At 41.2% G+C, this 24522-nt stretch overlaps 2 protein-coding genes across 6 annotated transcripts in view; both read left to right on the forward strand.

Annotated features, from left to right (window-relative positions):
- The window catches only part of PARP1 (poly(ADP-ribose) polymerase 1), a 30434-nt gene extending 10038 nt beyond the window's left edge, over positions 1–20396 (forward strand). Inside the window, exons 5-23 of the mRNA XM_031596666.2 lie at positions 1091–1187; positions 2512–2628; positions 3139–3315; positions 3753–3894; positions 5417–5557; positions 5935–6177; positions 6966–7034; positions 7813–7945; positions 9109–9304; positions 10485–10613; positions 12906–12989; positions 13862–13984; positions 14366–14494; positions 15185–15283; positions 15770–15922; positions 16217–16344; positions 16726–16787; positions 17828–17942; positions 19839–20396. Coding sequence (XP_031452526.1) covers positions 1091–1187; positions 2512–2628; positions 3139–3315; positions 3753–3894; positions 5417–5557; positions 5935–6177; positions 6966–7034; positions 7813–7945; positions 9109–9304; positions 10485–10613; positions 12906–12989; positions 13862–13984; positions 14366–14494; positions 15185–15283; positions 15770–15922; positions 16217–16344; positions 16726–16787; positions 17828–17942; positions 19839–19920 — 2419 coding nt within the window. The 3' untranslated portion in view covers positions 19921–20396. The remainder of the gene's footprint in view (positions 1–1090; positions 1188–2511; positions 2629–3138; positions 3316–3752; positions 3895–5416; positions 5558–5934; positions 6178–6965; positions 7035–7812; positions 7946–9108; positions 9305–10484; positions 10614–12905; positions 12990–13861; positions 13985–14365; positions 14495–15184; positions 15284–15769; positions 15923–16216; positions 16345–16725; positions 16788–17827; positions 17943–19838) is intronic.
- A 3718-nt stretch (positions 20397–24114) lies between these two features.
- The window catches only part of LIN9 (lin-9 DREAM MuvB core complex component), a 51164-nt gene continuing 50756 nt past the window's right edge, over positions 24115–24522 (forward strand). For 2 of the 5 annotated variants that reach the window (XM_090134967.1, XM_031596681.2), the window contains exon 1: positions 24117–24224. In XM_090134967.1, coding sequence (XP_089991093.1) covers positions 24146–24224 — 79 coding nt within the window. In that variant the 5' untranslated portion in view covers positions 24117–24145. Of the gene's footprint in view, positions 24225–24522 lie in introns of all 5 variants that reach the window. The other 3 variants (XM_031596689.2, XM_090134968.1, XM_090134969.1) reach the window with 3 other exon arrangements.

Raw genomic sequence — 24522 nt, forward strand, 5'->3', positions numbered from 1 at the left:
TGGGACAAGAACTCACTGAGAGCAGCCTTGCAGAGAAGGGCTTGGGGGTTTTGATGAATGAAAAGCTGGACATGAGCCAGCAGCACATGCTTGTAGCCCACAAGGCCAACGGTGTTGTGGGCTGCATCAACAGAGAGGTGGCAGCAAGGGAAGGGAGGGGATTGTTCCTCTGTGCTCTGCCCTTGTGAGGCCCTGTGTGAAGTACTGTGTCCAGGCGTGGGGTCTCCAGTACACGAAGAATGCAGTGTGTCCAGAGGAGAGCAGAGATGCTCAGAGGACTGGAGAACCTCTTCTCTGAAGAAAGTCTGAGGGAGCTGTTATTGTTCAGCTTGGAGAGGAGAAAGCTGTGGGGATATCGTGCTGTGGCCTTCTAGTACTTCAAGGGAGTTGATAAGCAGGAGAGAGACCAACTTTTTACATGGTCTAATAGTGATAGCACAAGGGGGGTGGCTTTAAACTAAAAGATGGGAGATTTAGGTTGGATGTTAAGCGGAGAATTCTTTACCCAAAAGGCACTGAGACACTGAAACAGGTTGACCAGAAAAGGTGTAGGTCCTCCATCCCTGGCGGTGCTCAAGGCCAGGTTGGATGGGGCCCTGGTTAGCCTGAGTTGGTGGCAGCTCTGCTCATGGCTGGGGATTGGAACTGGATTGCCTTTAAGGTTCCTTCCAACACAAAGCATTCTGTGATGATTCCATGGTAGTCATAACCTTCATTACTACCCCTCCTCATATGTGGAGAGGTGTATGTATTCTCGTGGGTCTTGGGTATGCCTTTGGAGTAACTAAAACGGATGTGGCTGAATATGCCTGCAGTTCCCAGTGTCGTAGCATTTTATGTGCTGTTCTGTCAGATCATAATGATCCTGTGAAAAGCCCCAAAGTGTGCCTGATCTAATTGAGGCAGAAGTTGTTGCAGAGCCAAGTACGTGTCTGTGATGTAGCACTGAGGAATTTTGAGAAGTGATCTTGCCACTTATTCAAGTCTCTGCAGATATCAGCAGTCAGTAACCTGAGCCATTTTAATGACTAGACAGGCATTTAAATAACTCATTTTTCACTATGTATGTTCTTCATTTTTTCTCTCTTAGAAAGAGAAAAGGAGAAGAGGTAGATGGAAATGTGATTGCAAAAAAGAAATCAAAAAAAGAAAAAGAAAAAGAATCAAAGCAGGAAAAACAGCTGAAGGTGAGTTTTAGCTGATTAGATCCTAAAAACTGCCTAGCTAGAAGAGTGCAGTGTCAGACACTAACTGAAGAGCTGTGGTACCCGGAGAGGAACTGTATCTCCTGCCTAGACGAAGCAGAGTTGCAGTACAGCTGGTTCTTATGTCTTGGCACAGGAGGTGGCCTGATGCAAAGCCATTGCTGAGGGCGATTCTTCCTGCTGTTGTCTCCTGAAATAGAGGAAAGAACTTCTCTAGGACTTAGGCTTATTAGATTTAAATAGATTAGGCTAAATGCCTTCTTTCTCTCAGAGAAGTTGGTTTCATGAACCTTCCTGTTTCATCTGACTGTGGTTGCTGAAGCTCTGATACCAAGTACTGTTTCAGAAGAGCTTGCAACCAATAAAGAGCTCACTGTAAAAATTAAGCAATGGTGAAGTGTGGAATTAGATTACTGAGAGGTCATATCTCTCTCACCCTATGAGAAGCAGTGTTCAGTTGTTGAGTACAAAGTGTGGTAAATTGCAGCTTTATACCTTTTAATTTTGGGATACTGTGGAAAGAATTCCTAATGGAGCTGTAAGAGTTTTGTATTCTTTAAAAGTTTGGCATAGGTACTTTCCAAGAAAAAAAATAGCAAGCAGCTTTGCTAAAGGTAGTGCTGTAAACAAAATGACATGATCTGATTTTTTAGGATGTTTCTTTTCTGTCTAACCCTTTCACCTTTTGTAGAAAGGCCTAAAAGAATGCGCAGGCCTATCGTGGCCATTTCAGGTTTCTGATCTAAAAGTACTTCTTACACTTAAGTCTCTTAAAATAACAACAATGTGTTCCAGTATTTGTGATTTTTATTTTAGTACAATACACTCTAATGCAATGATATCCCTGCTGTTGGCAGTGTGAACTGGGTTGGTGATGTTTGCAGAGGCTGTTGAGAACACACTGAGTAGAAGTGTGGTAGAAACAGAGGTTCTGCTCCACCTAAAAGCTGTTTTGCTATAAAAACTTGTATTATTTTGTATGGGGTAGTGCTGTAAAAGTTGTTCTACAGTCTTTCTGCTCACATACACAATGCAGAAGCATTGGTTTATACAGAATCCCATACAGCCAAGCTTTCCCTTGCAATCTTCTTGTGAGAGTACTTTTGAAAGCTATCATGTGCATATATATTCAAACTGAAATCTGAAGTATGTGGCTTTAAAGATCTGATCTAGTTGTTTGGATAAAACATGTGGTTCTCCCTGTAGTGAAGCTGCTGGCTCTTGGTGTTCTTCACCATGCTGCAGTTACGGAGGTGTTCAGTAGTGACTGTCTGCAAGTAGCTAAGCTGCCAGGTTTTGTCCACAGGAGCAGACAGAGCTGATCTGGGGCATCAAGGATGAGCTGAGGAAGGTCTGCTCCACGAATGACCTGAAAGAGCTGCTGATCGCCAACAAGCAGGAGGTGCCTTCAGGGGAGAATGCAGTAAGTTGGTCTGTAGTCATTTTGCATGTGTGCTGGGTATTCAGTGTCCCAGCTGATTGGTATTTTTGTCACTGGCTCTGCAAAAGTGCATTGGCTGTGGTGCTTCACATTGCCTCCTTTTAACTGTTATGTTAGGCTAGAAGAAGCAAAAACTGTGTTATTTTCTAGTTATTTTCTGGCACGCTTTCTAAGAAAGTCACATTTCAGACTGTGTAACTTGCAAAAGGTTTCTCTCTTTCAGAGGCACATGTCACATGAAGTGTTTTTGTTTATTAAGGCTGTAGGGAGTGTGGGATGAGATGTGGGAAGTGTCTAGACTCAAAATGGCCAAAAAAATCTCTAGGCAGGAAAACTGGGGCTTGTCTGAGCCTACGTTCCCACCTACATACTTGCGCTCAGATGCAGTAGCTCATCTGCTTCTTTCCCTCTCCAAGCAGTGCTGTCTGGTCAGGCTCTGTGTGGGGGTTATGCTCTTCTGAATGCCCAGTTTTGTATTCTTTGTTGTTTTAGATCTTGGACCGTGTGGCAGATGGAATGGCATTTGGAGCTCTGCTTCCCTGCGAGGAGTGTAAGGGGCAGTTTGTGTTCAAGAGCGATGCATACTACTGTTCAGGGGACATTACTGCCTGGACTAAGTGTGTGGCTAAAACACAGACTCCCAACAGGAAAGACTGGGTAATCCCGAAGGTGGGTGTTGACTGTAAATGTGATGATCTGAAGCCTGCTTCTTAATTGATGCTTCCTCTTGTGAGGAGTTTAGATAAGCAGCAGTGTTGGATGCTGGAGAGCACAGTGCGCTGCAGTGCTCAGCAGCTGTGACAGTGGGGACTCCTGTCACAGCTGCATTTCTCTGGGGGCAGTTAATGTAGAACAAAGTCATTCCTTTTCCCAGTAACACTAAATTAAAAGAGATGTTGCTGATTTGATTTGAAACCATTCATTTACTCTCCTCTAGCTTTGGTTTCTGAATCAATGAAGTGAATATTTGCCTATCTTAATATGAGTATCTTGGAAATCCTTTGAGACCTGTGGTAAATGACACAATATGGCCAGTGCTTAACTTGGCTTTTATATTTTGTAATAGTGTTTGCTGTTTTTAAACTCTGTATGCTTTTATCATACAGGAATTTCGTGAAATTCCTTATCTCAAAAAGTTTAAGTGTAAGAAGCAGGACAGGATATTCCCTCCTGAGGCTGCAGCTGTGAACTCTGCGCCACCTCCATCTGCATCTGCTCCTTTGACAGAGACTGTCTCTACACCCCAAGGTCAGTGGAGTGCAGGGTGGTGGTTGATGCCATTCCTATCCAGATGGGCTCCTTGAACAGGCGTGCTGTTTGCGGTTCTCTTACCCCTGAGCAGTCTGAACTCTCCTGGTAAAAAAACAGAATTGCAGATTGTCATGTGCTACCTCTTCCTAGCAAAGGAAGACCCTTTTCCAGCTCATTGGGCACACATGCTTGGGATCTTTTTTCATGTGTGTGTGGCTGTTTTTTTTTTTCTTGACAAATTATTTTGGGTATTTCTTGATGGTGATTCATTGTTCACAAAGAATCAAAGAGTTAAAGACCTATATCCCAAGTGAGACTTGCTGTGAAATACTTTCTGACTTGGTTGCTTGAGAAGCATCCAGGATCCTCGGCAATATCAGCTTCCACATTCTATACCCAGTGTTAGGTTTTTAAGGTTGGGAAGTTGTTTGAAATCTTCTTTGTATACTTAGTCTCAACAACTGTTGATGAGCTTTGTGCAAGAACAGATGTGCTGTCTCCAACCTGCAAATTGGCAAATGGTTCAACTCCACTAATTCCACATAGGCCACTGGCGCAAGTTGCACCCTTTAGTGATGTGCCTTGTCCACTAAGAACTGTAACATCTTATTTAGTTTATTTAGCCCTGGCTGTAGTTTGGAGAGCAAGGGGTTGTTGTTACTTAGTGAAAAGGGTGAAAGTAATTCTGTCTAGCTAATATTGGCCAGATCACGTTATTTTAACTGGCAACTTGATTCCCATTCCAGTGTGTTCTGAAAGTAAATACAAACTACTGACTAGAATTAAGCCCAGGTTACTTTGTTTGCTAGTAGCCTAACTCATTTCTGTCTGGGATGGTGGATGGGAGGAATAAAAACCTTTCAGTTTAGCATTCATCTTTAGAAATGCAGGAAAAGACATTCAGACATTCACTGTGCCCTGAATCTACCTGCATTGCAAAGCTAATTGCATCAGTATTGACACTACAAAGTAGTGAAGCATCAACTGCTTTCCAGTTTGCTTGTTGCAGGGTTTGCATGATTCAGCCAGCTTCCAACTTTGAACTGTCTGTAAAATCAAGACTCAAATGTACTGTAACATGTGAGAATGCTCTTGTTTGAGAGAGAAACTTTCTCCAGCTCCTCAAAAGCAGATTTCCTTTTGAAGAGGCAGGACCTTTCATGTTGTCCAGTCATCAGATGAAGAGGGAAGCTGAACAAAGTCACTAGTAGACAGTTCTGAAGCAAACTTAAAAACAAACAAACAAAAAAACAACAGCTAAATGCAGGCAAATAATGTGCCCACATACACATCTTTTCCAGCCTTCCATTCGTTCTGTTTGTAGTATGTGCTGGGCTTTGTCATCTCCCTTAGAGATTGGAAGCTTTCTCCCACTCATTAGTCAGACCCACTTGGACTCATCTCCCTGCAGGCTGTGCTGATTGTTCTGAGTGTGTGGGATGCTGTCTCTTTTGCTTATTATTTGTGTGGGGGACTCTGTGCTTGTCACTAACGTACCGTTTTGTTTCTGAACCCCTAGACAAACCACTGACCAACATGAAGATCCTGACTCTTGGAAAGCTGTCCAAGAACAAGGAGGAAGTGAAGAATATTGTGGAGGAGTTGGGAGGAAAGATGACAACAACAGCTAACAAGGCCACCCTGTGTATCAGCACACAGAGTAAGCAACCTTGGGGTGGTCACTGGTAGCACTGGATACATGCACTTGATTAGAGGATTAGTGTTGTGGGTTAGTGTTTGGATTGGGGAGTGTGTTTGCACTTGCATGTGGCCTTGGAAAAGTAAAAGGAAATGTGAGTTGGTTGAGTTTTATTTACCTAGCAAAAAGTAGTCATGTGGGTTATGCCATAAAGGCTGGACCAGTTGAGTAAAATATAAGTGTTCCTGCTCTAGTCCAGTCTGCAGCTTTGTATGTTGTGAAAATGCATCCCCTCAAAGTTTTACAGGGTCCTGAATTGTTGTCAGAAGCAGAGGCTGAAGTCTTGAAACCTCACTGTTTGTTTTTTGTTTGTTTTCCTCCTTTTCCTGCCTCTGCAGAGGAGGTGGAGAAAATGAGCAAGAAGATGGAAGAAGTGAAAGATGCCAAAGTTCGTGTGGTCTCAGAGGAGTTTCTTAAGGATGTGAAATCTTCCAGCAAGAGCTTTCAGGAGCTTCTCTCTCTCCATGCAATTTCACCTTGGGGTGCAGAGGTGAAAACAGAGCACCAGGAGGTGGCGGTGGATGGGAAGTGCAGCAAGCCCCCAAATATGAAGAGTGCCGGGAAGGTCAAAGAAGAACAAGGTGAAGAATGAAGTGATTGTTTCTCCAGGGTCCTGTTTAATGCTCTGTGTGCACAAAGAAAATCTGGGTATAGTCTAGCCTCATCCTTTCCTAGAGTTCTCTGACTTTTTTTCCCCTCATAGTAAATTTTAAATAATCAAGCTTTAGGTAAGACCAGGTTTAAGTGAGTATGAAGTTATCTCTTGACAGCTTCTGTCTCAGTGGCACTCTTAAAATCATAGAATCATTAAGGTTGGAAAAGACCACTAAGATCATGTAGTTCAACTGTCAGCCCATCACCACTGTGCAGTAGTCTTCACAACTGCCACAGCTTGCATTATTCATGCTGGAAAGTGAACAAAACCATTAAATATGCTCAACTTCTTTTCCATAGCCCCCAAGCTTTTAGTTTGTCATTCAGTTTTGTATTATTGTCAGACTAACAGCAGCAGGATCTCCAAGAGTACTGAATGTCCCACATGCCCTGTGAAGTTTTAAAATCCCATTTAAATACAACCACAAATGTGACTTCTATCTATTGTGTAATTGGAAAAACGATATTGGGGTCAGGAGGAAGGAAGGTAGATGTTATCTGGGGAGATCTTGGTTTTCATTTTCTTCTGGGGGGTGGCAGCTGTGAATTAGCTGCTAAAGGCAGGTAAAAAGCCATTGAAGTGTGGTGGTATTATTCCGGGAATCTGATTTGAAGCTTCATTAAGGTAGTAATTATGCAAATTGAGAATTTATATCTTGATTCAAATCAAACTGTATTACTTGTGTAGGAAAAAATTAACTTGTTATCCCTGCAGGACCTAGCAAGTCTGAAAAGAAAATGAAGCTAACAGTTAAAGGTGGAGCAGCAGTAGATCCTGATTCTGGTGAGTGAGAACAATAGCTGAGTCTTCACCGAAGTCTTCAGGATGCATGATTGTTTGCAGCATTCTTATTTTTATCTTTCTGTGGAAGGAAAAAGGTTTTCAGTCATTAATGTAAAAGTTAAGGATGCCGTAAAAGAAAGTGGTATTTTGAAGACAGCTTTTCTTGCTATCAGAGGAAGGCAAGAATTTCTTGCCTTAAAGCTTGGATATTCTAGTGCATCTTTCAGGAGGTGCATTTAAACTAAGGTATACACATTTTTCTGCTTCAGAAACATGTTAGAAGAGTGGATAAAGACTCAGGCAGTGGTGACTGTGGTTGTCGCATAAGCATTTGCCTCAAGACTCTTTCAGCAGGGGCAAATGATGCTACTCTCCAAATTGATTATGTACAGATGTTGTCCTTAGAATTCATACTGCAACTAAGACCAGTCTTCATTTTTTCAGTTAATTTTTTAATGTGACAACTGTAAAGCTTTATCTCTCTTGAGATTTCTTCTAGGCAGTCATGCAGTGTTCAGGGCTAGATTCTGTGTTGCCCCTTCTCAAATGTACAGTTTTTTCAAGTTAGGGTTGAGGTTCATTCCAGTGTACCTAAAAGCATGTACCTACAATGTGTTGAAAAGTAAGCTTCAAATAGTTTTTAATGAGTATGTTACCACTGTTCTTTCTGATATTTTGTTAATTTTCTCACAATTTTGAAACACCTGGGTGAACATGAACGTAGGAAAGAAACCTAAAATAGTAACCTCTGTGTTCTAATTCTGTTCCCTCTTTGTAGGCTTGGAGGATTCTGCTCACGTCTTCGAAAAAGGTGGAAAGATTTTCAGTGCAACTCTTGGCCTAGTGGATATTGTGAAAGGAACAAATTCCTATTACAAGCTGCAGCTGCTAGAGGATGACAGAGAGAGCAGGTGAGTTCAATTTTCCCTAGAAATGTCTTTGTTCACTTTTTTCTACTAAGTACTGGAGTTTTGGTTTCTACAAAAGCAAGAAAGGAATAAAATGTTCTTGTAAGGAGTTGTGGATAGATATGTTTGTTTTAAAAGGTGGGAGGGGCTGAGGGGGAGCTGTAGCTGAGGGGGAGCTGAAGTGTGTCTGGTAGCATTCATTTGTGCATCCTGGGATGAGTGAGGCGCATACAATAGATATCCAATTAACCCAGTCCAAAGCAGATAGCAGGAGGGTCACAGTGCTTTGTGACTGACAGCAGCCCATGAGAAAACAGAAGGTTTTTCTGTTTTAACATCCAGGAGCCCAGTCAGGAAGCCCGTAATGTTGGGAATCTTCCCCATATTCTCCAACTTAATTTTGTCTTCTAATTGCAGTGCGGTGACCTTGGGAAACAAAAGCAGATTCTGTCTCTTAACATCACAGTATAACTCTTACCTGGAGAGGCTTAGAAAAATGCATTGAAAGGGTCAGGAAGTGACTGTCATCAAATCTGGTGGATTTGTCCAGTGGTTATGCTTCTGATAACAGATACAGAAATTGAGGGGGATGTTGCTGGCTCCTGTATTTGGAGTTTGTATCTGGATCTGTGATCCAGAGTTTGGATCTGGATTCAGATGGAGGGATCCCAACACCTGTGCTTTCTGCCTGACAAATTGGAAAAACTGAATTGATCGCTGAAGCTATCCAAGTTAATGTTAATAAAACAAACAAATACTTCAGTTATTTCTGTTGTCCCTAAGAATCTGAACTCTGACTTTGAATCACAGGCTTAAGTATGCGTGTTGTTTTTTTTCCCCTAAATACATGAACTCAAAAGGCTGAAGATGTGTATTTGTAAAAATACTGACTCAAGTGGTAATAGCTTTTTTTTTTCTCTCCCCTTCTCTCTCTTGCTGTGCATGCATTTATCTTCAGAGCTGTGCATCTGGTGTGTTTACAGCAGGTGTTCTTTACACCTGTTGTTGGACGTAGGCACTGTGGTGGCTCTTCTGTTGCTTTCTTGCAGAATGTCTCTCCTTAAATTAACAACATGCAAATGGCTGATTCAGAATCAGTTTCGTTTGGACTAAGATCTAGAGGCAGAGTCTTACATCCGCTCTTTTCTCGCGTTTCACTTCTCTAGGTACTGGGTGTTCAGATCCTGGGGTCGTGTGGGCACTGTCATTGGGAGTAACAAGCTGGAGCAGATGCCATCAAAAGAAGATGCTGTTGAACACTTCCTAAATTTGTATGAAGAGAAAACTGGCAATTCTTGGCATTCAAAGAACTTCACTAAATATCCCAAAAAATTCTACCCACTGGAAATAGATTATGGACAGGTAACTGTTAAATGTCCCTGTGCCAGGTGGAGCATTGCTCAGCTACTTTCTTGTAACTCTTCTCTTCTGCACTCATTGACACTTTAACTTGAGGGATGAAGTGCAGGGGTTTTGCTGCACAAATAATTAATGTAAGCATAGCAAGGAGACTGCTGGGAGGATAATTATTCTTGTTTACTCTGTGTAATCTTATAGAATTTAATCTAAGATGAAGTAAACAGTAATTTCACAAACTCCCTGTTTTATTTTATGTAAAATAGACGTTTCATCTGTTTTCTGCATTCAAAATCCTCCCAAATGGTGAAGCGAATCTTATGCAGCCCAATGCTTAGTGTGCATGTTGAGCAAGCTGAGGAGGAGAAAATATTTGTTACCAGTAGGGTTTGGCTATTTAGACATCTATGCTAAATAGGAATTCTATTCCTTCTGCCCATTGGGAGTTTATGTACTTATATAAAGACATACCCATAACTATTTTCAGGTGACATAGCTGAATGCTGCTAATAGCTATAAAGACATCAGAGATGTCTTTAAGACAAGATGTTTTCAAGACATTGCATTTTTCTATAGCCGCATTACTGGATGTTGTCTTTCAGCATGAAGTAGCCAAAGCTTAGCTTTCTTTCTGGAAATTGCAGGAAACTGTTATACTGCAGTGTGCTATGACACTGAAGCATCTGGCAGATTCTTTATGGATGAAACAGTCTACCCAGGAAAATTCCTAGGAAGTATCGCTTCTAACTGATGATGCCTGTACTTACTGATGGCCATTTTTATTACGAAAATGTTCTGAAACTAATTATTGTATCTCTACTTTGTTCTAAAACAATGAAATAAGCATTCTTTTCTTTTTTTCGTACCTTGGTGTCTGCAACAGAATCTTGCAGAACAAGTGAATACTGCTGTTCGAGGTAAAGCAGAGATGCACGCAGTTCAATTCCCTTAATTCTACCTTTATTTTACAATGCCGCCACTTGAAACACTTCTGTCCAATTACTGAATAGGATTTTTGACGCCACTTAACTCCAAAAAGTCAGACCAGCATCCAACACTTCCTATGAACTTCAGGCTACTAATATTATGTGTCCATTAAATTGGTTTTGATTAGATACCACAGCAGCCAGTCTGTTACTTTTTCCTTTGTGATTTTACTAATTCTGGTACTACGTTTTCTTCCCAGGATGAAGAAGCTGTCAAGAAACTGACAGTGGGTGCTGGGACTAAATCAAAGCTTGCTAAGCCAATCCAAGACCTTATTAAGATGATTTTTGATGTGGAGAGCATGAAGAAAGCTATGGTGGAATTTGAGGTGACTACCCGCGTGCATGTGACTCAATTATAACTTCCCTTTTCTCTCTATATCATACTTGTACAGCCTGAAGTAAGTTCTTTGCAATCCAGGGTGTATCATACTTTGCAGAAGTTGCTGCTAGTTTTAGATCAGCACTGAATAAGGTCAAGAGTCTGACCAAGGTTTGACAGGCTGTGGAAGTAGTAACTTACTTATGATGCACATGAGTGTGTTCTTTGTTCTACAGCAGAGAATGTTTGTATCAGATCTCCTTCTGAAATGGGCCAAACTATAGATTTTTGTTGTTGTTGTTTTATTTCTCATTTGTTGTGATGATATCCTCTTTTCATCCATTCTTCTTTCTTTAAACTTTTAGAGATCAGTCTGGTAGTCTCTCTGCTTGCATTGAAAGAACAGAGATCCTGTGGGTTTTAATAGAAGTCAGACTGCTTTGATTCTAAATAAGTTATCAGCTTTCTTCAGCCAGCTTAGTTATCTTCTTCTAAGACTTCATATTTAAGTAGCTTATCTGAATGTTTTCAGATGTATTGCCCAACATCTTGTATTGCTGTAGGTTAGTTATCTTCTTGTGTATATTCAGTGTCTCTTTTGGTTGTTTTTCTAAAATAATAGTAATAGCTTGTACCTGGAACTGGCAAAAGGCTCTAGATCATCTATCAAGACGTCATCTGGTTTTGTAAAGCTCTGAAACTCTGTTAATTCATACAGTTGCTCATTTGTAGGAGACATGAGAATCATGGGACTCGCTTTCTACTAGATTTATCTCCTGCTTCTGCTGGACAGCTGTTTTTCTTTAGAGGAGAAGTTTTTTTCTCCTAGTCTCACGTTTCTTTGCATCCTCCCGAAATGGCTGTGTGATGCCTTTAACAAGCCTGCTGTTGAGCTTTTCATTCTATCTAGGTATTCTTTTTATGCCTAAACTGTGAGTTCTGATGCACTTTTTTTGCTGCTTTTAACTTAGTTTTTGAGAGTTTCTCCTCACCAAGTGTACAGAGTGTTATTACAGTTATCCATGTCATTGCCTTGCATGAGGCTGATGGTCACAGGGCAGTCTGTTCCAGTGTCTTGCCATCTCTTGCATGAATAAATATCTCTCTTGCTCCTCACGACAGTCCTGGCACGTGCAGCTCTGACACAGAGCTAATTCTTCATGTTGCCCTCAGTGTTCCTCACAGTATTAATCTTCAAATTTGTCCTCAACACATGATCAGTTTTGAAGTCTGTCTTCTCTTTTGCATTCAAAAGAGAATCGTGGCTCCTCTTAGTAACTGACTGTATGTATATGTAGCTGCAGCAAAAAGTAAGAGCTCTCCTTAGCCCAATACCAGATGGAAATCTCCATTTAAAAAAATCACTTTAGAGCTTTCGAACCAGTCTCATCTGAGTTCAGCCTGCAGAGAAGGCTTGCACACAGCCAGGGTTCCTTGTTCTATAGTGAATGAATAATGTATAGTTTAGCCATGTACATGGTTTCATAGAATCTTTTGTCCTTGAGCTGAATCATAAATCCACTAAGTAAATGCTAGTTTCACCTGCAGGGTGTACGATGAGTATTGTAAATAGGCCAGAGATACGTGTGTGAACATGGTAAATGACTCCATTGGTGTTTACTTTTGCAATGTGCTTTTGTATTCAGGTGGCCCATAGTTGTGCAAAGATTTAAAGCAAATCTGAAACTCATTCAAGATCCATGAATACAAAAGAAACAGTGACAAATGAAATAAATTAATAGATAAGTGTAGGCAGTCAAGGCATCAATTCTGACTTAGTTGCTTTTCATTTTTTTCAGCCATGGCTGTGAAATATCTGAAGTGTCTTGTAATCTCTTTACATTTGTCTATTGATTATTGTAGTGTTAAAGCTGGGGGCTGGAAGAGAGTGACTAGGTTGTACATATTTATACAGAAGATCTTATGAGCAACAATTCTTTCTTTCATGTTGCTTCATTGTTAGCCCAAAATGTATACTTACCAAAATGATTCAGAAGCATCTTTGATAGTAGGTTAATACTAAAATCCCAGTCAGACACTTAGGATGCATTTTATGTTACTCTGCCATGCCTAATCTCCTGTTGCTGCATTGCAACATTGCATGCTTTGTTTATAGGACATCTTTTCAGTGGCAAACACTGTCCTTCTGATACTTTTCTTGACTAATACCAAGTCTGAAATGTTTCTTTTCTTTGTGTGAACCAATCTGGAGAGATTTGTTCCCTGGAAACCAGAGAGACAATGCTGCAAAAGTTTCAGTGCAGTGAAATCCTATTTTAATTATTTCCAACTTTATCAGATCGACCTGCAGAAGATGCCACTGGGGAAACTGAGCAAGAGACAGATCCAAAGTGCATACTCCATTCTTAATGAGGTTCAGCAGGTGAGTGTGACAGATGTTTGAGTAAGTGGGGAATTTGGTTGTTGTGGGCTTGGAATGGGGTGAATGAGGTGTGTGTGTTTGCTGGAGGTTTCTTTTGTTTTTGCATAATGTGAGAGACAATGGGGAGAGGCTGCATACTTCTATATTAAAAGGGAGTGGGGGAAACCTTTCTGTTGAAATGTAAATGATTACTGATTTGTGTGAAGATCTGAGCTTGCTCTTAGATGTAGAAGAGCATGTGGTTTCCATGATTAACTACTTAGTTCTCTTTGCTGTTGTAAAAGTTTAAGCAGTATTTGTATTTTTCAAAGTTCAGGTAGTGCTTATACCTACTTCAAGCTTTTGTATCACAAACCTCGGCTGGTGAAGTTGACACCCCAGAGAATCTGTTTGAGCATGAGGGTACAAATAATTGACTCAGGGAAGAATCTCGCTTGATGTCTACTCTATTTACACATCATGACATGGACCATTCCAAGAATCACTGCATGGTACTGCTTGAAAGGGCTTGCAAAAGTACATCAGCATATGCTGCTGTTTGTTTAGTTTTTTTAGTCATGGGCACCTTGGGAAAGCATTGACTAAAGGAAGTTTTGATTTCAATTTTTAGGGTACCTTTCTGAGAGCACACGATATGCACCTTTATTTTCCCTTCTGGAAAGCATAATCCCATTAGATTTTTTTCTGAGCAAGTCCTGGGACTTACTATATGCAAAAGAACTGCACAAAGCTGCCCCTTTTACTCCTTTGGAACTTTCAGGATTGAAATGATTTTTATTGCTGCTTCTGTTTATTTGTTCTCCACCTGTTGCTGTAGAGCTATATTCTGGCCTATTCAGTAATTTTCTTTTGCTGTTTGTTGTCTTGCGTAGGCAGTTTCTGATGGTGGTTCCGAATCCCAGATCTTGGACCTCTCAAACCGCTTCTATACTCTGATCCCTCATGACTTTGGGATGAAGAAACCACCTCTTCTCAGTAACTTAGAATACATTCAGGTAATTACTAGAAATAGTATGCTGTTTGCAGGCAACAGGCCTAATGCTAGACATAATTCATAAAGTGTGAAGTGTTAGTTCAACCGCTGGCTTTTATGAGGTTAAGCTTGTGGGTTTTTTGAGAATATCTCTTTTTTGTTGTTGTTTATTTATGTGTTTACATATGGAGATTATATATAAGGTTTTAGAAGATACATAAAAATAATTATAACGTGAATATATATGTGTGAACATGTGTATTATATAAAGGTATTTATTTAAAAGGCTGTCTTGTTAAATCCCAGTGCCTGTACTTCACATAAATTTCTATAATTTGGAAGTGTTCTAGAGTTATTCTGAACATCAAAGATGCAAGTAAAATAACCTACTTAAATTATTCAGGCTAAAGTGCAGATGTTGGACAACTTGCTTGATATTGAGGTTGCTTACAGTCTTCTCAGAGGTGGAAACGAAGATGGAGATAAAGATCCAATTGATATCAATTATGAAAAGCTTCGAACTGATATTAAGGTAAAAAATGAAAAATGAGTGACTGACCAGGAATGCATGGTGATGTCTTTTTGGAGTGTTAACAGATCATCTAAGCTCAAAGTGGACAGGTGTATTGGCATGAGTTCAAAGAAGGGCCACCAAGATGGAAATGGTGCTGGAGCACATGTTGCACAAGCTGATGCTAAGAGACCTTGGGCTTTTTAATGTGGAGGAAAGAAGGCTTTGGGTGTATCTTACCGGTGTGTATAAATATCAGGTGGGGTGAAGAAATAGAGAACATCATGACAGACTTGTTTTATTGTGGTGGTGTACACTGGCAAAATGAAAAGCAATGAGAACAAATTGAAATGATGGAACTTATTTTTTTTTTCCCTAACTGTGAGAGTTGCCCAGGGAGGCTCTGAAGGTTCTATCTTTGTGAAGTATGACTGGACTCAGACTGTAGCGATCTGCTACAGCTAATCCTGCTAACAGGGTGATAGAAAGTCATGCAAGTTTCCAGAGGTGCCTTCCTATTGCCACCAGCAGCAGTTCCTTGGTTGAGTGCTTTCTGTAGACTTTACTAATTCTCTATTTGAGAATAAATTTCCATCTAAATGATCAAATAGAGAGGCAACTTAAACTGGGGAGCATAGGGTGAATGTCTTCATTTGATAACAAGTTTGCTAATTTGTATTCTAAAGAAACGTCTCATTTGCTTCTTTGCAGGTGGTTGACAAAGATTCAGAAGAAGCCAAGATTATTAAACAATATGTGAAAAATACTCATGCTGCTACTCACAATGCATATGACCTCAAAGTTGTGGAAGTACGTAAGAGAATACTGGGATTTAAATTCATGCAGATTAGCTTTTATCAGTCTATTTAGTTGCTTATGGCTTCAGTTTATTTTTGAGTACCTTCTCATTTCCTGTGTTGAAGGCAAGTTTTGATAGACCAATTAGTATTTTATTAAATAGAGAAGTCTAGACAGAGATGAGACTAAGCTTTTTTTATTTTATCTTAATTTGCTGCATAAAAGAGTGGTCGTCTGAAATCAAGTTTTAGTTCCCTAAATGATTTTTTTCAGAAAATGATGGTCTCATGAAAATACAGAAAAGAGGGTAAAGGATTAATACGGTTCTGTGTGAGCAAGGCTACCTCCTTTGCCAGCATGACATAGCAAGCTGTCTGCGCTGAAGAACATTTAGGTCAATTCTCATAGTAGATCGGCCTATTTGCCAGATAGGTTGCATGAAGGTAATGGCTTGTTTACTTAATTTTTCTTTTTCTCCTATCCCATTTCGAATTGAAGATCTTCAGGATTGAACGTGAAGGAGAGAGTCAGCGTTACAAGCCATTTAAGCAGCTTCATAATCGCCAGTTGCTGTGGCACGGTTCCCGCACCACCAACTTCGCTGGTATCCTCTCGCAGGGTCTCCGGATAGCTCCCCCTGAAGCTCCTGTGGTATGTTCAGCAGACAGATTCTCTGGTTGCCTCCATCCTTGTGCCCAGAAGTGGTCACAGTCAGAATCTAAATAGTAGGATTTCTTTTTGCGGAGAACCCAGTATTGTCTCTGAACACAAGGACAGCATTCAGTGTCCAGAGTGGGTTGCTGTATGGTGTCTATGAGGATGTGAGTTGCAGCTTTGCTTTCCTGAGAGTTCAGCCAGATGGATTTAGTACTGCCTTTATATTACTGATATTATGATATGAATTTTTCAATCTCTTTTCCCACTTCACTCCCCTCCTTGCTGCAGACTGGCTACATGTTTGGGAAGGGCATCTACTTTGCAGACATGGTGTCCAAGAGTGCCAACTACTGTCACACGTCTCAAGCTGATCCAATTGGGTTAATACTACTGGGAGAAGTTGCCCTTGGAAATATGTAAGTAACTCATTAGGAGCATTTTCTAAACATGCTTAAGACTATTATAATAGAAGCTTATGTTAAAATTGAAAGCTGCTTCTTCAGTGTGAAAAAAGAGCGCTTTGTATTTCTTTCAAAACAATGTTGGCCTTTTTTGTCAAATGAGAACTGTTGGATGGTGTAAAAATATGCTGGAAGTCTAGAATCATGCTGTAAATGCCAATATCAATAAAATTAGTCACTGAGATGAAGTATAAAAGCAGCTGAGCTTCAGAAAAATGGAATTTAAATTAACTCACCATAATCTGAAGCCTGAAAAAACATATATATATATTTTTTTTTACCAAGAAATTTTAAGATGAATGTCTAGCACTGTTGTGTGTTCCTTGTGTTATCCAGGTATGAGCTAAAGAATGCTTCTCACATAACAAAATTGCCCAAAGGAAAACATAGTGTGAAAGGTAAGATTTCTTTGGTAATGCATTTTTGATGGCAGACTTGTTTTACTCTCTTCTTCATGAATAGACCTACAGTCTTTTCATAGCTGTGCTTCCTTAAGCATTTGCATAATATGCAGCATTATGATTGCATCTGAATACATGTATATAGAGTGTTTTGAGATGACAGTTAGTACACTTGAAAACATAAAACTGAAGTTAATGGGCTGCCTGAATTTCAGGAGGAGACTTTCATTTCATAATACAAGAAGAACAAAGTAAGATGTATTCTCCACTTTCATACTCGCTTTCAACAACAATACAATATGTTTTAGAAGAAGGATGAGAGGCTTGATAGATCAGAGGAATAATTGTTTAGCTTTCAAAGCGCGTTGGAAGCTTGTAGCGAGGGGAAAGGCTAAGGATGAAAGTTCAGATACAACAACTGTTCTCATTACATTTTTATCAGCAAAAGGTAGGGGTAAAAGAAAAATGAAATTCAAGCACAAGTAATAATAATCATGACTGTCTTTACAGAGATAGGATGGATTGATAGCATTTGGTAGTGAACGGCTTCTCTTGAATGCTCAGTTTTGAGAGGCTTAATAAATGAGTTTTCTAAAATTTATTAAAACATGATCTAATATTTTTTCAGTGCATTCCAACTATTACAAATGTCAAATTAGATTTGTATTGAAGAATCTAAAGAATGAGAATTGATTTATTAAAACTTCCTGAAAATTTTAAAATTTACACATGTATGTGCTAAGATATGAGAGCAGTAAAGGTTGTCTGATCTGTCTAATTGTCTAATCTGTATGACAAAGCTAACAGCAAAAAGAGAAACTATTCTTTTAACATAGCAGAGTACAACTACTATAAATACACTGCTGCTGAGCTGAATAAACTGACATCTTTTATGCTCTCTTTAAGATATTTTTCCTCCTAGTCAGTGTACGACAACATATGGAATGTAATACATGACTGGCTGAATCTTTTTCTTTATGTGCAAAGTCCAATGTCTGCCTTCAAGATTTGTTAACTAATGTTTTTTCCTTTTCTAGGCTTGGGCAAAACTGCACCTGATCCCACAGCCACTACAACCCTTGATGGTGTAGAAGTTCCCTTAGGGAATGGGATCTCAACAGGAATTAATGATACTTGTCTTCTGTACAATGAGTATCCTTTGCTGTGACATTGGTTGTGCACTTGGTGGTGTTGACTTTAGTAGGCTTTTGCTAATATTGGTCAGGAGTTTTGCCAGTGTTTTGATTTTTTTAGATCTGTTTTTGAGTACATCTGTTTGAGTCTATTTTCAAAGGGAAACAGTTTTACAGTTGTCATGCTTAAGTTATCATCTTGTTAAAAAGGAAACAGTACACGTACCAAATTAGCTGTTGCTCCAGCAAGACTCAATGGCTAAGGGAATTGAAGTTACCTGTATGGATGTTGCCAAGTACCTTGCTCTGCTGATATGCGTCAGGACAAGGGAAGGGGAATGCAGGCTGTGGTTTCGCATCACTCTAATGTGGTTTCTTCCTCTGAATGCTGTGGCTGGTCAGCTTGACTGGGAGGAGATGGAGAAGCAGGCTACTTGGAGTCTCATCATACAGCTTTTCTCAGGTCCCCCACATCCTTTGCAAATATGAAGGTAAATGTCAGAATGTCTCTCAGAGAGTGTAGCCTTTAAGCCTCTTTTCAGGCAGAAGTGCCCCCAGATCAGCACTGCTCTGAGAATGTCATGAGAATGTGATGTCTATAGTCTCACTGTAAAGATTGTCGACTGCTTGCTCACTATCAGTGAAAAAGGTAGCTAATTAATACAATCTCCAGACTATGTAGAAACTGACTTCTTACTTGGTAAGTTGTTTTCCTATTAGAAGCAGACTTGAGGTAAGTTTGTAGCCTAAAGCATTAAGAATTATTGACAAGAACTATATTCTGAAAAAATACAGTGCAGCCACTTAAACTGCCAGTAACTGTAGAACTCTTCCAGGTTTGTTGTTTTTGTTCATTTGTTTTGTGGGAAGTAAAGATTAGTGACTTTTTGTTTGGAGGTAGCGGTAGAACTTACACATAGCCGAGAATGCCAGTGGAATCCTGAGGTGCAGTAGTGTAGCAGCAGGTCAAGGGAGGTGATCCTTCCCCTCTGTTCTGCCTGATGAGGCAACATCTGGAGTACTGCGTCCAATTCTGGACCACTCAGGTCTAAAAAGGCAGGGATCTCCTAGGGAGCATCCAGCAGAGGGCCACAAAGATGATAAAGGGCCTGGAGCATCTCCCTTATAAGGGAAGGCTGAGCGACTGTGTCTGTTTAGCCTGGGGAAAAGAAAACCGAGGGGTGATCTGATCAAAGTTTACAAATATCTAAAGGAAGGTGAGAAGCAAATGATTGAGGCCAGGCTCTTCTCACCGGTGTATAGTGATAGAACAAGGAGCAGTGGCCTAAAATTTGACCACAGGAAGTTCCATACAAGCATATGGAAGAACTTTACAGTAAAAGTGATGGAGTACTGGAACAGGATACCCAGAGAGGTGTTGACCATTTTCTATGGAAATATTCAAGACATTCAGGACCCATCTGGACATCTACCTGTGCAGCCTATTGTAGGGACTTTAACAAGGGGGTTACACTTGATCTCTTCAGGTCCCTGCCTATCTCTATGATTCTGTGATGCTGGGTCTGTAATTTCAGATCTTATTTAAGTTAGGTTGTTCCACTATTTAGGTAGCAGGAAAGACATGGTGTATTTTCTGCCTGACAAAAATAATATTCAAGAGCTACAGGTCCGTATCTAAGTCAGTTCATTTGCCTGCCACTCTGGATTCCTGCTATGCCATCATTTTTTCTCCATGTGTAATTTAGTTGACAGTTTCTAGCTCATATAGGATATTTTCAGATTCAAAGAAAAATCAAATTTAAAGATCCCAGCTTGAAATGTTAGAACTGCATAATGACACAAGTAACTTATGATAACTTAAGCTCAAGGATGAAGTTTGACTATATTTGGAGTTTTGAGTTCCTGTGTGTTTTTAATATCAACAGCTATAATTGTTCCTTAACATTCTTCCTAGATATATTGTGTATGATGTCGCTCAGGTAAATCTGAAGTACCTGCTGAAACTGAAATTCAACTATAAGACATCACTCTGGTGAACAGTAATTAGGAGACCTGTTAGTTATTACTGTAGTTACACTATAGCGTTGACTTCTGACATGCTTAAGCATTGACTTCACTTATCAAGATACCGAGAGCTAAACTGCAAGAGCGGTTACTAAATCCTATTTAGTACAACAGTTAGTGAAAGTTTTTATATAATGTGGCAACACAAGGACCTGAATTCTGTTGAGAATGCTTAGTTGGTTTTGTTTTATACCACTTCTATTTGTGGGGGCTATCAAGTGTTTCTTTTGATTGGCCAAACAAAATGGATGACAACAACGGCAACAGAAGTGTTTTTTAGCCAGAGGGGAGCAATAGCAGAGAAGGAACTTGAGGGTGTTTGTGATGTTTGCTCTGTTAGGGTTCCCACTTGTTTAAGATACCCTTTTTCAGTTTCCATTTTGAATAAATGATAAATGTGCATTTATTTTGAGGTTTAAAAAAAATAAAAGATAATTTCATACTAACAGCTTTACGTTTCAAAATTTCCAAATTGTTCTGCTTTGAGTAATCATTTAAACGTATCTGCTGGCGTTTTCTTGAAGATATATCTCTCTGAAGGTCAAATGCCAAACATTAAAATCTGCAGCAGTCTTATCTCAGGAAGTCGTGAAATGAAAATTTGTACTTTCCACTGAGACTTCATCTGTCAACAGCTGATGTGGTAAACATGAAAAATGAACTTGTAGCTGTTTTAATCTAGTGTTGGCCCCAATAAACCTCATTTAAACATATGCTTTCAACATGATGTAAATTGGTTGTTGTAGACTCAAGCCTTGTGAACTCCAAGTTGAGTTTGGGTGTAAGAGGGTAAGCTTCACTTATCATGACCTGGAGTGAGGTATATTGCCACTCTGTGGGTACACTTGAATTTCTTCTCTTGAACTGTCAATAGAAATGATAGAAATTTCATTGTTTAGTGATGGTTATTACTGAAACTAACTCACTTTCAGTAAGTCATTGAGCAACACGGAAATAACTCGACTGCAGAGCATCGTCAGCATAATTTCTGTTCTAAAAGTACTAATTTCCCTGAGCCATACATCCACCTTTTCCTCTAGTTGTGAAGGGCAGATTGTCTAATCTCCTGGTGCAGCTCAGCATGGACACTGCAGTTGGTATCCTCTGCAATCAAAGTTCCCTTCCCAAGAAAAGACCATTCAAGTTTATGCTGACTATTTGTGTGGAAACATCAGATCTATTTCCTAAGATGTTGTGATGTCCTGGTGCCTTTTGAAAGATGAGCTCCCAGCCAGAGTGGTTCCTTACAGTGTAGCTATTTCCAGGATTCTTGAAGGAGAGGAGGATGAAAAATAGTAATGGAAAGCCAAGGAGAGAAAAACATAGGGATTGAGCAGGTAAGTTGTGTGACTGGAGGACAGCTGAACTGAGAAAATTAAATGAGGGTGCTGTCCGTGGGTTTTAAGAGAAGTGGAAAGAGTGGCCGTTTTCTTATGATTTTTCAGTAGCTTTCTTGATGACTAATTGTTTCGCTTACAAAAGAATTTTTTTTTTGTCTGTGACTTAAATGCAGTCTTTTCACTTTCTGCAAGAAAATATGAGAACTCACTCCTTTTAGTTAAGGTACATTTCTTTTCCTCAGAACATCAGCTTGCAGTTCAGTTTTGGACCAGGAAGTAGAGGTAGATGCTTTTGATGTGTTCTCTATCACCTTTGAGAGGTAGCTCAAAGTCCTTTCCTGCTCTGAGAATGTCCTGCCCTGAGATGACTATAAACATTAGGCTACTGTAACAGTGTAGAGGAGCACTTTATGATGTGCATGTAGTGCTGTTTTAATTGCAGCATGAGCAACTATATCTCACAGTCTTTAACCTTGCAGAGGCAGCCTTCCCCTAGGACCTGGCTGAGGGAAGCTGCACAGTGACAGCAGATGAAGCTGTCTGGAGGATGCGCCCAGAGCAGAGCTGGGTGGATGGATAGGCCCACTTCTGTCAGAACTGCTTGACAGCAGTGAGCTGTTGAAACATTGGGTCCTGTGACTTCTTTTCTAGAGATGTGTTGAGGAATGACTAACGATCTAAATGTTGAACTATGAGCAGAAAAGTATAAATATTTAATCATTTGTCTTTATTTAGCATGTCTGGAAACTTTGTTGTCTAATGGCTTGCAAAGGTTTAAGGTAGTCTGTACAGTTATAATCAGGTGGGTAAACTGAAGGAACCCAGCCTGGGTTCACTAACTGCTAACTTGTAAATAGTGATTTGTCCATTTTCATGAAAGAAGGAAGTGGCTGAGAAATACAGCATGGATTGCCCATCTTTGTATTATTATTCATTTGCTCCAGTGTGGAGGCAGCACACGAACCAATGGGCAATTGTGGGCTGCTTTCACAGAAAGTGAGATGCAAGTACAGCCTGAAGGCAAGCAGTAGATATAGCTTTGCAACTACTGAGGAGAAACCATTGCTTCCCCCTTCATTATGAATTCTCATTGCATAAGGTGGGACTGCCTTCACAAGAATGTCCTTCAGTGGCTGAAGAACACACTTGTGGCTTCTGCCAGTTATCTCTGCTTTTCTTCCTACTGTCAGGCCTGCCTAGGGTCTGTGCTACAGTGGCACCCTGCTGCTTCCTGTCCCTGGGATGTAGTGCTACCTGCACTGTGCTAACATGGCTATGGACCTGCTAATTAGGTGGTGGTGTAACCTGTGTTTTAATGCCATCTGCAGTAATTGAGGAAAAATGGAAGTGGTTTTTGCAGCATTTCAGCACACACCATTAAGGGTAGTTGCTTAACATGACCCTTTGGGAAAGCTAATAGCATGAGTGAAGCCAATTTAAGAATCTTCCTCCACCTGTGCGAGGCAAGAGAGTCAGCAGTACCTAATTACAGGTTGTTAGCAGTGCACAGAAGTTCTCAGTCATAGCGTGTGTCTATCAGTACAGTTGTGTCATTTCTGCGTTGCCCAAGCATGAACTGCAAATTTGCCCAAATGATATAAAGATGCATTGGAAGCATTGGATATTTGACAGTCTACAGACTGTCAGAAGGCTCTGGGTGCAGCTTTGTCAGTCATGTTGATGTGGCTTGGAAACGCCATGCACAATAGATGTGAAAAACCCAGAATGCAGACATACTGCAGCGTAAAATAGTACTACAGACCAAAATAGTTTATAACAGGAATCCTTATTGCACAGATTGCTACCTTTTTGACATAGCGAATGGTAATAGCTCCTGCTAAATATTTTCCAAATGCAGAAGTATCTGATGTAATGCTGTTCGGAGCTGAGTTTTCCTTTCTGACCTGGTAATTTCTAAGATGACCAGTAGGAGATGTCTGGGGCATCGAAGTCTTAAGGTAACAAGAATCTGTTAGAAGTGTTAGCTTTGGGTTGGTTGGTTTGTTTGTTTGTTTTTCTAAGTTCATCTTTATCTTCCCACCCCAAGAAATTCAAGCTCTGAAGAGTGGTGCAAAATGTGACTGTGTTGTAGAAAAGTTTTATTCCTTCCCTCTCCCCTGAAATCGCTTTGCCGTGGTGAATACTGTAGCACGGAGGAGGTGCTGGATAACTGCTGCTTTCCTGTGCACATTCCTCTGTTTTGTGGGCTCCCTGATCTCAGCTAGATGCTCGTAGAGATGCGGAACGCGTGCCACTCTGTCCTGCATCGCAGCACGGTGCAGTTGGCTATTTGTTTCTTTCTGAGATGCAGCGCTTGCTTTAGGCTTCACTGAGATGATCTAAGATGATATTGTTAATTGATTTTGAACTTAAGTTTGCCTTTTTTTTGTACCAAAAAAAAAAACAAACAAAACCAAAACCAAAAAAAAGTGATTGTTTTGAGCTATTCTGGGTGCGTTTAAGGAAAATAAGAACAGTTTACTGTACATGTACCATTTAATTGCTTCCAGGGGAGGGCTGTGGAAAGGCTGTGCCCTGAGGGCGGTGGGCTCGGCTCTGTGCCGGAGCTCAGGGAGCGCTGGGACACCGCTCTCAGACATATGGTCTGACTTCTTGGGTGGTGCGGCGGAGCCGCGAATCGGACTCGGTGATCTTTACGGGTCCCTTCTAACTCGGGCTATTCAGTGATTCTATGCCGCGCCTCGGGCTGCGGACGGAGCGCTGAGGCAACCCAGCCCGCGCCGCGTCCCCTCAGCCCGCGCTGAGGCGAGATGCCGTTACCGCCCCGCGCACGCGCCCCGCCGCGCGCCTCGCCCGCCAGCGCCGCCTCGCGCAAGGCCCCGTCTCCTCCCCCACAATGCACCGCGCCAGGCAGCCTTTGAAAAAGCGGCGCGGCTCGTTCAAGATGGCGGAGCTCGATCAGCTGCCTGACGAGAGTGAGTAGCGACCCGTGCCGCCGCCACCCCTTCGCCCCTCCGCCGAGGCACCCGCCGCCGGTCCGCCTCCGTCTCGCCGCCGTCTCGCCGCGAAGCGGCGGCCCGAGCCTCCTCCCCGGCGAGCGGGCCGCCCCCCCGCCGCCGCCGTCACCCGTCCCCGGCGAGGCCCCGGCCCGGGCGGCGGCGCGAGGAGGGCGGCGGGCGGGGGGCTCCGGTCCGGGTGCGCGACCCCGCCGCCCTCCGAGGTGCGCGCTGCGGGCCGCCGACCTGCCCGGGCGCGGCGGCCGGACGTCATCGG

Source organism: Phasianus colchicus, chromosome 2 (genome assembly GCF_987193195.1).
Source record: "Phasianus colchicus chromosome 2, bPhaCol1.hap1.1, whole genome shotgun sequence".
Classification (NCBI taxonomy): Eukaryota; Metazoa; Chordata; class Aves; order Galliformes; family Phasianidae; genus Phasianus; species Phasianus colchicus.